The 14,541-nt window shown below is 40.5% G+C and overlaps 1 protein-coding gene across 1 annotated transcript in view; it reads right to left on the reverse strand.

Annotated features, from left to right (window-relative positions):
- LOC137533441 (protein SSUH2 homolog) overlaps nucleotides 1-14,040 on the reverse strand; it is a 56,300-nt gene extending 42,260 nt beyond the window's left edge. The window contains exons 1-4 of the mRNA XM_068254831.1: nucleotides 13,978-14,040; nucleotides 8,474-8,581; nucleotides 8,103-8,237; nucleotides 5,637-5,712 (exon numbers count right to left, since the gene is read on the reverse strand). Coding sequence (XP_068110932.1) covers nucleotides 5,637-5,712; nucleotides 8,103-8,237; nucleotides 8,474-8,519 — 257 coding nt within the window. The 5' untranslated portion in view covers nucleotides 8,520-8,581; nucleotides 13,978-14,040. The remainder of the gene's footprint in view (nucleotides 1-5,636; nucleotides 5,713-8,102; nucleotides 8,238-8,473; nucleotides 8,582-13,977) is intronic.
- Between the last annotated feature and the right edge of the window lie 501 nt (nucleotides 14,041-14,541).

The raw sequence follows: 14,541 nt of genomic DNA on the forward strand, positions 1-14,541 counted from the left end.
ATGATAATCCTATATGCATGAGGCGCCTTCGACCTACCCTTGTATAACTGACGGCGACTGAATACAAAGCGATCTCTTACATCAGCCGTGTTTCCAACTGGATTTTCAAACTGCTGTGATTTGCCGAACGAAAGAGCACCATGATAACTACCATAAGTTATCGCGGTATGCTTTTTACACCGTTGCGCCTGATTTTTCACCAATCTCGAACGTTGCATGCTGCATTTTTCCTGCGCTTGACAATTGGTTTTAACTCTGGTTACAATCCCATTGTGAACCGCGGTAGCAAACACACTCTGTGTAAATAAGGATTATCTATCTTATTTCAGTATTTTACAACATACAAAAGCTTTATAAAATATTAAAAGAACCCCAGAACTCCATTTTGCACCCCTCAGAAAATATTTGGACCAGATATTAAAACATTTGTATTTAGCTTATCCTCATATAAATAGTAATATTTTTTTTCATAAAACAAAGAATGAAAACTATTTGATCACACTGACTGCTCAAGCTAGAAAGCCAGAACATTAAGGCCCATTTACACACTTAATCCATTGCTCTCAGTTATAACTGAAAGGATAACTGATTTTCAAAGTAATGTGTGATGAATAGCGGAAAAGTTTGTCCGCATCAGCATGCGTCTGGGTTGTCTGGAACTGGTGGTGCACATGGGAGGAATGGCGTGGGGGCTGCCACGTGTTCTGGCGGTAAGGCGGCGGATTCCGCGTCCAGTGCGGCGGTTTCCCAGCAGCAACATGTGTCTGGGCTGTCTGGACCTAGTAGTGCACACAGATGGAGAGCTACGCGCGCGCGTGCTGCAAGACAAGCTCTTTATACCAATAGGAGGAAGATCAGCTGATCAGGGCGGTCAGCTGATCCCTGCTCAGTCAGTGATTGGTTGATGGGAGCTGGGCGGCGCTGTGGAGCACTTTACTATATATATCTCCTGCTGTTCAGTTGCTGGTTGTCTGGCGTTGCGAATGCCTATGTGTTAGCACTCAGACCTTAGTCAGATCCTTCAGTGTGGTGGAACCAGGAGGACCTGGGAGCCAGTTACTGTATATCATCTGTGTTATTCTCTAGCATAGTTCCAGGGTGTTGATATCACGGCCCTCACACCCCAGACTAGGAATACTGTATATCATCTGTGTTATTCTCTAGCATAGTTCCAGGGTGTTGAGATCACGGCCCTCACACCCCAGACTAGGAATACTGTATTTCATCTGTGTTATTCTCTAGCATAGTTCCAGGGTGTTGAGATCACGGCCCTCACACCCCAGACTAGGCCTTGTTCTGATATCTGTTATGACCTGTAGCTTTCCTGACTATTCTTCTGATCTCTGATTTGGTACTTTGCATATCTGATACTCTGTTGCCGACCCGGCCTGTCTGACCTTCTGGCTGTCACCCCTCGCAGGGTGTCCAGCCTTTCCGCAGGGGTCCCCTGCTCTACAGAGGGGACACTGCTCCTTATCAGTCAGGGACTCCCTCTCCAGGTGTCCTTGACTGCAGTAGAGTCTTCTCTACTTATTGGACCACCTGCTACCCCGGTGGTCCAAAGGTTACTGTTGCACCAAAACACTCACACACTCAGGTGTCTAGAGGTTAAATATATTTGATTATTGGCGATTCTGCAGATCCCCAATAATCAGGTATATCTGTATTCTTGGGGATACTGCAGATCGCCAAGAATCAGATTCTCTCTCTGGTTGCTGACACCTATCGTTACATAATGCCCATGTTTCCCAATGGCTCAGTTTACACTATATGCATTTTAACTGAAATATTTTTCATAATGCACTGCTATGGAGAAGAAAAATAAAATACGTACCAACTGATTAAGTGTAAATGGGGCCTAAGACAGTGTGATTTGATGAAGCTGAAGAAGCAGGCAAGTTCTAGCAAAACGCATTGTCCTTTCAGTGCTTGAATAAAAACCTCTGTGAGTTTTATAAACATTGGGCGGTGGTGCCACCATAACAGTGTTTTGTCATACAATTTGAAATACTTCTGTTCACATCACATATTTCCTTGCATGCTATTCACTTTTTGGGACTCTGTGCCAGCATTATTGTAGCACCTTCTTAGCCTTGTATTGTATGGACCCGGGTCCTCATTTTCCATACTGGGTTCTGTTGTAGACATCAGATGGTTACATTATGCAGCATATAGGGTTACTGAATATTATTTGGAGGTGAAGCACTAGTTTTGATTTGCATTTGCTACACATGTTGTGTTGTGGAGTGTCGTCTTTGTTCTAATTGATTTCTGATTGTGTCAAGTGTTCAATAAACTTTTTGCATTTACTAAATCGTAGTGCAGCTATTCTAGGCCAGGATTTCTGTTCCGCTTTAGGCTAGGTGCACACTAGTCAGTGCGTGAAAGGTTGCGTTTTCTGTCATGTGCGTTTTTGCGTTTGTAGTGCATTTACGTTTTTGCCGCACATGCGTTTTTCTTGCACTTAGTGCGGGTTTTAACACTTTTGTGGTTCGCATATACAAAACGCATGTGTTTCCCATGTATGCGTTTCCCATGCGTTTTTCTATTGCCTTTTATGCAAATCACTAGTAAGACAGCAGGAAGTGGAAATTCATCAGAAAACATAAAAAAAGCATATAAAAACGCATGGAAAATGCATAAAAAGCGCATTGCATTACACCACCATTGACTTTCATTATGTGTGTTTTTGAAAAATATGCAACAAAACCAGTGTTTTTAAAAACGCATGAAATAAAACGCATATGCTTTTTTTTAATGCGTTTTTTGATGTGGCCCATTGACTACTGTTGCAGGCAAAAAGGCTGCGTTTTCTGCAACGCTAGCATTTCTGCTAAGCGTTCCCAGCCTCATAGTTACATAGTTATTTGGGTTGACAAAAGACATACAGTGGTGTGAAAAACGATTTGCCCCCTTCCAGATTTCTTATTCTTTTGCATGTTTGTCGCACTTAAATGTTTCTGCTCATCAAAAACTGTTAATTATTAGTCAAAGATAACATAATTGAACACAAAATGCAGTTTTAAATGATGGTTTTTATTATTTAGTGAGAAAAAAACCTCAAAACCTACATGGCCCTGTGTGAAAAAGAAATTGCCCCCTGAACCTAATAACTGGTTGGGCCACCCTTAGCAGCAATAACTGCAATCATGCGTTTGCGATAACTTGCAACAAGTCTTTTGACCCACTCATCTTTGCAGAATTGTTGTAATTCAGCTTTATTTGAGGGTTTTCTAGCATGAACTGCCTTTTTAAGGTCATGCCACAACATCTCAATAGGATTCAGGTCAGGACTTTGACTAGGCCACTCCAAAGTCTTCATTTTGTTTTTCTTCAGCCATTCAGAGGTGGATTTGCTGATGTGTTTTGGGTCATTGTCCTGCTGCAGCACCCAAGATCGCTTCAGCTTGAATTGACAAACAGATGGCCGGACATTCTCCTTCAGGATTTTTTGGTAGACAGTAGAATTCATGGTTCCATCACAGCAAGTCTTCCAGGTCCTGATGCAGCAAAACAACCCCAGACCATCACACTACCACCACCATATTTTACTGCTGGTATGATGTTCTTTTGCTGAAATGCTGTGTTACTTCTACGCCAGATGTAACGGGACACGCACCTTCCAAAAAGTTCACTGGAGTCCCAAAGCTTTAGAAATGGATTTATAGCCTTTACCAGACTGATAGATCTCAATTACAGTACTTTTGTTCTCATTTGTTCCTGAATTTGGATCTTGGCATGATGTCCAGCTTTTGAGGTGCTTTTGGTCTACTTCTCTGTGTCAGATAGCTCCTATTTAAGTGATTTCTTGATTGAAACAGGTGTGGCAGTAATTAGGCCTGGGGGTGACTACAGAAATTGAACTCAGGTGTGATAAACCACAGTTAAGTTATTTTTTAACAAGGGGGGGCAATCACTTTTTCACACAGGGCCATGTAGATTTGGAGTTTTTTTCTCACTAAATAATAAAAAACATAATTTAAAACTGCATTTTGTGTTCAATTATATTTTCTTTGACTAATAGTTAACAGTTTTTGATGAGCAGAAACATGTAAGTGTGACAAACATGCCAAAGAATAAGAAATCAGGAAGGGGGCAAATAGTTTTTCACACCACTGTACGTCCATCGAGTTCATCCAGAGAACAAAGTACAACAGCAGCCGATCCCTCCCATATCCCTGTTGATCCAGAGAAAGGCGAATAAACCCTTACAAGGCATGGTCCAATTAGCCCTCAAACTTCTGCTTTATTGCAGAAATAGTAAAAGGTGAATCAAGAATAATTGAAATACGTGATAGAAAAACACAAAGGAAATATTCTGAATAGGAGTTTGTCTGTTGTACAGGCGAGTGATCACAAGTCCATTGTTCACTTCTGCATGAATTCTCCTCTGTAATGCCTTGCTACAGTCAGTTCAGGTTAATTATTAGCAAGTAATTAAGTTAAAAGTAACCCGCAATGATTAACAGTATTGATAAAGAGTCACGAGCAGCTGTCACACATGTCATCACATGATGAAATGTAATATTGGCAGAAGGTGTGTCATCAGACTACAAAGCTCTTATGGTAAAAAAAAACTGTTAGAGATGTACCATCTCTTTCTATGGAGGGTCATCATGATCAAGGCTAGATATATATTTTACGTGCCCCTAGGCCAATTTTGTTGTCCTCCCCTTCCATGTACAGCATCACCCCTCTTCCATGTGTTGCCCCTCATTTAAAGCCTCCTTTTTCAATTTGCAACCTACTCCTCCATATGCAGCTGCAACTCTTCAATGTCTCACTTCCCTCTTCCATGCCAGGGCATCCTCTGTGGCTACAGCTGCCTAAAGCCGGGGCCTTTGTGACTTTTCCAGAAATCTGGACCTGAAAATATTTACTTTCATTTTATCCCATATTAAATACCAGACTGTATGAGAAAATAACATACATATAGTGGAGGTTATATGCATCATCTGCACAAATAGCTAATCATCTTTAAAGGATGCCCGAAGTGACATGTGACATGATGAGATAGTCATGGGTATGTACATTGCCTAGCACACAAATAACTAGGCTGTGTTCCTTTTTTCTTTCTCTGCCTGAAAGAGTTAAATATCAGGTATGTAAGTGGCTGACTCAGTCCTGACTCAGACAGGAAGTGACTACAGTGTGACCCTCACTGATAAGAAATTCCCTTTTTTGTCTCTTTCTTGCTCTCAGAAGCCATTTTCTGCTAGGAAAGTGTTTTCTAGTTGGAATTTCTTATCAGTGAAGGTCACGACTGTCGAAGTCAGGACTGAGTCAGCCATTTACTGTACATACCTGATATTTAACTCTTTCAGGCAGAGAAACACAAAAAGGAACACAGCCTAATTATTTGTGTGCAAGGCACTGTACATACCCATGTCTATCTCATCATGTCACATGTCACTTCGGGTATCCTTTAATAAGACCTGTCTGGACTTGAGTATGTAGAGTAAGGCATAGAACAGTGGTGCCTATTCCATAGATTATGATCTACCGTTAGATCGCAAAAGACTTCTGGGTAGATGAATTCCTTGAAATAGATAAAGCAGAACTAGAGTGCACTGATATTTTCTAAACAAAAGTAGAATTTAAACGAGAATTAAGAAAATAAAGTAAAAAAAACTTACGGCAGTCTAATTTCCTCTAGAGGGGCTGTAGCAGCGCTGTGAGGGGTATATGGAGGAGGTGGCTCAAACATTCCATCTGTAGAAAAAAAATAATAATCAGGTCTCCCCATATACTGCTGAATTGCCAATTATTTAAAGAACCCTCTATGTTACTTTATAGGCTAATCGGACAACAGACTATTGTGAGAGAAACTTGATGATTGCTGTTGCTCTGAGGCGGGTTCCCTTGTCAGCTCGGCAATCACAGGAACCAATGAGAGTGGGAGGAGTAGGACTTGTACCTTACAAAGCAGATGCTGATTGGTTACTTGTTTTTATGTTTTCATAAAGTTCTTTACCTGCAAACATCTGCATTGGACCCTGGCTGTTGATAGAAAAATTAGACACAGAGAAGAATTTTTGGGAGATTATTATAAACATTATATTTTTAATGGTGTTCCATGGCACCAATTACACTCATGAAATTTGTACAAGGATATGAGAACAAAAGAATTTGAACATCAGAAACTAGGAAATAGTATTTTGATTATTCAAAAATTAAAAAAAAAAATTAACAAGAGAAGTCTTCAAAAGTGATAAATACATCCATACAATAATAATAAGCTAATAAGGCCCACAAAAGGCTTTGGATTAGTAAAAGGCTTGTATAGTTTTTTTATGCTACAATGCCAGCTTGTTTCGGGTTATGCAACTTTCTTCAGCCGTAACAATACAATATAGATCAATACAGATATAAAATAAACACTTATTACAATAATATCATGTAATAGCCAATAGCAACCAGTGTAAAGAAGAATACGTATAAAAGAAACCAACCAACTGAAATGCATAGGATCCAGGAACCAGAAGCTACGTCAAAGGTACTGACGTCCATAGTAAACACAGTCCTCCGTAAACAGACGCCGTTCTGGTGGTTGCCGGCGCTGCTGGTTCTGACGTGCGGCTTGGGACTTCAGGTTTTGGTACGTTCCACGCAGTGGTTCCGTGGAGACTTGCGATGTGCCTTATTCAGCTCCAAGGTTATTTATGTGCCTGTGCACTGGTAGTAGTTGGGCATATACCTTTATTTTTATACCTTTAATCTTGTGTTATTATGGCTTATGACATTGCTACATTGTTCCAATATGGGTTAGCTCCACTATGTGTTGCTTACAATCAATGGGCCTTGATGTCTAGCTATTTTTGAGGGTAATTTTTTCTTGTTACCTGTAGTCGCTATATTGTAGTGTTTTTTTTTATTCATTGGTGGTCTATCCTGGCTTGATCTTCCCCAGAGGTATCTGATACCCCTATTGTATGTTTATTTATTTATGATCTGAAACCCAGATATTTTTATATCCTCTTTTTGTGCTCATCACAGTATCTTTATTTCTACACATAGTGGCACTATCTATGGGCTTCTTTTTTCACTCTTTTGATGAAGTACTAGTTGGGTTCTTTTATACTTACTGTATACTTCTTTACACTGGTTGCTATTGGCTACCATTTGCCACTTCAGTTTTTTTCTTCAGTTGGGTCGCTAACTTTTATGTGTTTTCCTTACACCAATTGGGATGGGTCACTTTTTTTGGGCTGTTACATGATATTATTGTAATTTGTGTTTATTTTTAAAATCTTTTTTAAATTTTAAATCTATATTGTATTGTTAAGGCCTGAAGAAGGGTTGCATAACCCGAAATAAAGCAACGTTGTCGCCTAAAGAACTATACAAGCCTTTTACTAATCCTAAGCCCTTTGTGGGCCTTATTTGCTTATTATTATTGGATGGATGTATTTATTACTTTTGAAGCTTTCTCTTGTTAAAAGAATCATCAGGCATAATATGCTGCCACCTGATATACTTTCCCGGGGCTTCCTCCAGCCCCTAGCAGCCGACATGTCCCACGCCGCATCTTCGCTCGCAGCTGCCGGGTCCCCCGCGGGTGCAGAAGCAGACCTTGAGGTTGTCCTTACTACGCCTGCGTGAATGCCGCTGTCAATCAAGTCCACATTGTTCGTGGTGTACTGTGCATGTGCAGTAGTTTTGCGCCTGCGCAGTACACCGCGGACAACATGGGCTTGATTGACAGCGGCGCAGGTGAACTAGAGGAGGTCGTCCTCTGCACCGGTGGGGACCCCGGGTCAGCGGCTGCGAGCGGAGATGCGGTGTGGGACATATCAGCTGCAAGGGGCTGGAGGAAGCCCCGGTTAAATATATCAGGGGGAGCATATTATGCTTGATGATTCCTTTAAAGAATTTTTTTACATTTTTGAATAATTAAAGATATAAAAACTATTTCCTGGTTTCTGAAGTTCAACTTTTTTTCTTCTCATATCTTTGTACAAATTTCATGATAGAAAAAATAGAAGCACAAATATAGTATGTAGTAAGGGTAGCATGTTTTGTCCAGAACTTTGTTTATTTTGTAAAGCAGCAGCAGATTTACTTTTAAGTATTTCTGAGATTGGATCCAGTACGAATCTCACCATATTGACCACTTGTTATTGCTTCATATCCCGGCAGAATAGTCATAGGAAAGTCATCTGCTGTAACTGGAATTGCATGAACTGGAGCATCAGGGACTAGTCCAGCATTTGAAGCGGCAAAATGATAAGCATTACCTGAAATGTAAGTAATAATGCATATCAACATGGAGGCTGTAAGAAAAATAATGACTTTGGTAAAATGAGGTGCTTTGTAAGTAGGGTCACAAAAAAAGAAGCTTAAACAATTTTATTTAGTTATAGCTTTAAATATAATTTCCCCATCACCAATGGCCATACCCTTCGAGTAACATTACAGCAAATGCTATCAATAACAATTAATATACAATTCATATATATTTTTAAATAACTACCTCCATCACCAGTGGTTCCATAACCGGGAAGATCCCCTTTTGACATAGTTCCTGTTTCTTCTGTTATCACTTCTGTAGACCCGGTTGTCTAAAATAGTCCTAGCCGAGCTGAAATATATATGTGGAGATCAGGGAAAAGATGACAGTATCAGAGGGGGCATTAAAGGAAGATGAGGGGCCTTCTCGAACAAAGGCAAACATGAAGGCCCTTATCCAAATAACTTTTTCTCTTGAGTTTTCTCCTAGGAGATAATTTTTCCTCTTTTATTTAAAAGTAAGTTATTTTAAAGTAACATTTTCAGCACTCTGCAATTGAAAATGTACCAAAAAATAGGTGAAAAGTACTATCAAAATTATTTTGATGATTTCCTTGCTTGATGGTGATTTTAAATGTATTTTAGCTTAAAATGCAAGTTCAAAAATATCACCTAGGAGAAAACTCAGGAGAAAAAGTTTATTTCATATGGGCAGAAGTGGTTGGACATGAAATTATCAGAATTCTAGGACACTTGGTAGACAAATTGAAGTATAAGTTGATAAGCAAAAACACATAAAACAAGCAGAAAGATAACCATTTTAAGTTCCAATTGTACAATTAACTGCATCAGTGTAAATATCAGTAGGATGAAGTCCACTCAACCTGAGATGCTTTCTTCCATCCACCTATAATACCACTCAAGCAGTGGGTAGCAGAAGCACTTGAACATGAGATCCAGCAAAACTTTTTTTTATGCATTTGTATCTCATTACCATCTCATGTCGTAGTCTATTATCATTTCATTTTACAATCTCTCTTCTTTCTCCTCTCATTTAATCCTGTGCATTTTCGTTCTACTATTTCATCTCTTCTGTTCACGCTTCTCTTTTATTTCCTTTTGATCCCTTCCCTCTGTTTTGCCTTTTCTTCTCTATCTCTTTTTTCTTGTTCCTCTGTCTATTGTATCTCTTTTTACCACCTCTCTTGTCTTCTTCTTTCCCGCTGTTCACCTCTTCACTCTCCCTCTTTCATTTTCTTTGCTCTATTCCCTGTATTTTACTCATCTTTCATCTCTCTTTGCTTTCCTCCCTTTACATTAGCCTGACTCCAAAAGGCTGCCATAATGGAGATGTTAAAGGGAATCTTAACTGTAAAAAAAAAAAAAGCTTTTTACTTACCTGGGGCATCTACCAGCCCCCTGCAGCCATCCTGTGCCCTTGCAGTCACTCATGGCTTCTCTGGTCCCTTGCCGCCAGCTAGTTTCCTTTTTGCCGACTCGGAGTCGGAGGGCCGCCATACGTACCTTTGAACGCATTCCCGCTGGTGCAGGAAGCTATCGCGGACATGAACATGTACATTTGTATGAGTTACAGGTGCAATGCATAAAAATGTACGCGTTGCACTAGTAACGCGTAAAAATGTATGTGTTAATGTCCGCGATAGCTTCCTGTATTAGCGGGAATGCGTGCAAAGGTACGCACGGCGGCCCACCACTCAGAGTCGGCAAAAACAAAACTAGGGGAACCAGAGGAGCCATGAGTGACTTTGAGGGCACAGGATGGCTGCAGGGGGCTGGTAGATGCTCCAGGTAAATGAAACTCATTTTTTTTCTACAGGTAAGGTTCCCTTTAAGGAACAATTCCAAGTAAAATTCCTACTTTAGCTTTGGTAAGTATGCCATCATGTGTCCCATCTCTGAGAATTATAATGACCTGTTGTCTAGACAAGAAACGGAGAAATCTCTCCAAGAGTGATGATGGCAGTGGAGTAAGGAAGATTCCAAAGAATTCACAGACACCGTGCATTGTTGTACCTCACTTCCTGTCCTTGTGTCACAAGTTTTAATATTAATGTCACAAAGGTCCGTGGAGGTCTCAGGAACAGGAAGTAAGGGGGAATTTCTCCAATGGGGACACAGACAACAATGGAAAATACAAAACTTTCTAAACTCTTTTCATACTATTCAAAATTAAAATTAAACATATCTTGAAAAAGGGTATTAATTACAGTGGTGTGAAAAACTATTTGCCCCCTTCCTGATTTTTTATTCTTTTGCATGTTTGTCACACTTATATGTTTCTGCTCATCAAAAATCGTTAACTATTAGTCAAAGATAACATAATTGAACACAAAATGCAGTTTTAAATGATGGTTTTTATTATTTAATGAGAAAAAAACCTCAAAACCTACATGGTCCTGTGTGAAAAAGAAATTGCCCCCTGAACCTAATAACTGGTTGGGCCACCCTTAGCAGCAATAACTGCAATCAAGCATTTGCGATAACTTGCAACGAGTCTTTTACAGCGCTCTGGGGGAATTTTGGCCCACTCATCTTTGCAGAATTGTTGTAATTCAGCTTTATTTGAGGGTTTTCTAGCATGAACCACCTTTTTAAGGTCATGCCACAACATCTCAATAGGATTCAGGTCAGAGCTTTGACTAGGCCACTCCAAAGTCTTCATTTTGTTTTTCTTCAGCCATTCAGAGGTGGATTTGCTGGTGTGTTTTGGGTCATTGTCCTGCTGCAGCACCCAAGATCGCTTCAGCTTGAGTTGACGAACAGATGGCCGGACATTCTCCTTCAGGATTTTTTGGTAGACAGTAGAATTCATGGTTCCATCTATCACAGCAAGCCTTCCAGGTCCTGAAGCAGCAAAACAACCCCAGACCATCACACTACCACCACCATATTTTACTGTTGGGATGATGTTCTTTTGCTGAAATGCTGTGTTACTTCTACGCCAGATGTAACGGGACGCGCACCTTCCAAAAAGTTCAACTTCTGTCTCGTCGGTCCACAAGGTATTTTCCCCAAAGTCTTGGCAATCATTGAGATTTTTTTTAGCAAAATTAAGACGAGCCTTAATGTTCTTTTTGCTTAAAAGTGGTTTGCGCCTTCGATATCTGCCATGTAGGCCGTTTTTGCCCAGTCTCTTTCTTATGGTGGAGTCGTGAACACTGACCTTAATTGAGGCAAGTGAGACCTGCAGTTCTTTAGATGTTGTCCTGGGGTCTTTTGTGGCCTCTCGGATGAGTTTTCTCTGCGCTTTTGAGGTAATTTTGGTTGGCCGGCCACTCCTGGGAAGGTTCATTACTGTTCCATGTTTTTGCCATTTGTGGATAATGGCTCTCACTGTGGTTCGCTGGAGTCCCAAAGCTTTAGAAATGGCTTTATAACATTTACCAGACTGATAGATCTCAATTACAGTACTTTTGTTCTCATTTGTTCCTGAATTTCTTTGGATCTTGGCATGATGTCTAGCTTTTGAGGTGCTTTTGGTCTACTTCTCTGTGTCAGATAGCCCCTATTTAAGTGATTTCTTGATTGAAACAGGTGTGGCAATAATCAGGCCTGGGGGTGACTACAGAAATTGAACTCAGGTGTGATAAACTACAGTTAAGTTATTTTTTAACAAGAGGGGCAATCACTTTTTCACACAGGACCATGTAGGTTTTGAGGTTTTTTTCTCACTAAATAATAAAAACCATCATTTAAAACTGTATTTTGTGTTCAATTATGTTATCTTTGACTAATAGTTAACGGTTTTTAATGAGCAGAAACATTTAAGTGTGGCAAACATGCAAACAAATAAGAAATCAGGAAGGGGGCAAATAGTTTTTCACACCACTGTAAGTGCAACTAATACAAATTAAATATCTCAAACACTTTCTTCCTCTTGTATAGTGAAGGATTCAACTGTTAGGTCTTTTAAAAGGTCTTTGTAATACGGTTTTAAAGTGTACTGAGCTGACAAAATAGCAAAAATCGATACTTACCCGGGGCTTTCTCCAGTCCCATAACCACGTCTGAGTCCCTCGCCGTAATCACGCGGTCTGCTGTTCAGCCGCAATCAGCCCCGATAACAGGCCCAGTCGCATCAGTCGGTGCCTTCTGCTCATGCAGCTGAACGGCAGATCGCGGGAGAACAGCAACGGACTTGGACGTGCTTATGGGGCTGGAGGAAGCGCCGGGTAAGTATCGATTTTTGCTATTTTGTCAGCTCTGGTTTACTTTAAAGATGTGAGATGTAGTACAGATACAAGAAAACAGGTGTACAATTCTCTCATTGGTGTGTCCATAGCTTCATATTTCTCCACAACATCTGTCACTATATGATTTTACGCAAGCCACCATATTTGCTCATCATTTGCCTAAAAAATAGGCTGGCCCTTATTCAATTGACTTTTTCTCCAAAGTTTTCTCTTAAGTGATATTTTTTTACCTTCTCAATAAATGTCTTTTAAGCCACCAGCGAGCAAGAAACTTCTCAGAATATTTTAGACAGTACTTTTTCAACTTCTGTTTTGGTACTTTTTTAAATGCCGAGTGCTAAAAAGTTATTTTAAACAGAAGATCAAAAAAAATTCCTAGAAAAAAACTTAGGAGAAAAAGTGAATTGAATAAGGGCCCTTGAGTCCCAGACAGGTAGTCTTGGCGCACACTCGCAGCCGCGTAGCGCCTGACTTGGGCGCCATCATAGACATAATGTTATTATGCCTATTGCAGCACAGCAGGATTTTCAGTGTAATTCGGGTGACGGCAATGGCGTCAGCGCTGCGTAATATGTTGGCGCTTTATAAATACAATAAATAATAAATAAAATAAATAAATAATAAATAAATGGCCGGACCCCAAATTACGTGTCTCTTTGAGTTGCTATGACTCGAAGGGAGAATAGTACCGGTATTTAATAAAATGAAGAAAATCCTCTCCGCACTGCTGTAATAGATCCACCATTTATTTGCATACTCAACTTCCACATTGAATCGTGTTACATCATTGTACATTACCAACTCTGAGAGGCGATGGGTGGCGGCAAGGGGGCAACTGACCTGACGACCGTCTCACGCTCCTGCACTTTCTCAAAGGCTCCGAGTGCACTGATCCTTGCCAAACATATTTCTAACACCTTTCCTCCCACAGCCTGATTGGAAGTATTTGAGGCAGCTGGATTCTCAAAAATATTATTCAGATCAGCTCTCTCAGTCACTATGGCTTCTTCTATGGGGTCCTCGATACTCTCACAGATACTCTCACGGATCCCGCCTCCAATGTAGATACTCACCACGGATACTCTCTTGTTTTAATGTAAAACTCTCATCTTGTTCCACTTCGCACTGCATGACCGTGTGCCCTTGCTCATTAACATGTAATTTGCATAAACTGGAGAAAGGAAAAGAACTACAGGCACAGTCACCACTGCAGTCAAGCAGTATTCACAGAACTAAAACCCAATGGGGTTAATAGGGTGGGTTCAGAGGAGGTAAATGGGAATGAAAAAGGCAGCTGTAGTGTGCTCTGTGAGCTGAAACAAACATACAATATGCAATAGAACAAAGAAAAATGATTGCCGTCTGCAATTTCAGGGGGACGCAGGGTGAACTCACTCTGCATCCAACTGAATGGGCGATGTAACAATAGCAACACCTTTTTTTTATCTTCATCAACCAAGGTACAATATAAAAGGCATTTCCTACCAAAAAGTGATCATACAGTATACACACAAAGACCGTCTATGGCACTTACCTCCTGTGTCCAGCCTGGACAGAGTATCCTAGGACTCCAATCTCTCACAGGTAGAGCTTGTCACTGTCATCTCGTGACTGTGCAGTCACAAGGATCTCTTTTTATGGCTCTGCTGATGGTATTTACCACATAAGGCTTATCTGCTTTCCTGATAGGGAGAGATGTAACAGCATAAATTGCATGTCACCTAATCGCTCACTGGAAGGAAAAGCCCAATCAACTTTGCTACTATGGACCTGCAAGTAGAAAATGTTATGTAAGACTTTATCCAATCCAGCATGTCACTTTTATCCAATCCAGCATGTGACTAACAGAAATCTAATTTTAAATATGGATTTAGCTACATCTAATATGTTTAAAGAGGGGACATAAAAAAACAAAACTATTCTATTTGATCCGGGGAGCTGGGTGGATCAGGCAGCCGCCATCCACACCGCTCTCCGCCGCTCCTGTGTCCTGCAGGACAGGCTAAACTCTCCAAATACATGCAGGGTGTATTTCTCGATGTTTTCCTCCTGTCCTGTGCTTTCAGAATATTGTGCATAGTAAAAGTGGTGTAACTAG

Source organism: Hyperolius riggenbachi, chromosome 9, assembly GCF_040937935.1.
Source record: "Hyperolius riggenbachi isolate aHypRig1 chromosome 9, aHypRig1.pri, whole genome shotgun sequence".
NCBI lineage: Eukaryota > Metazoa > Chordata > Amphibia > Anura > Hyperoliidae > Hyperolius > Hyperolius riggenbachi.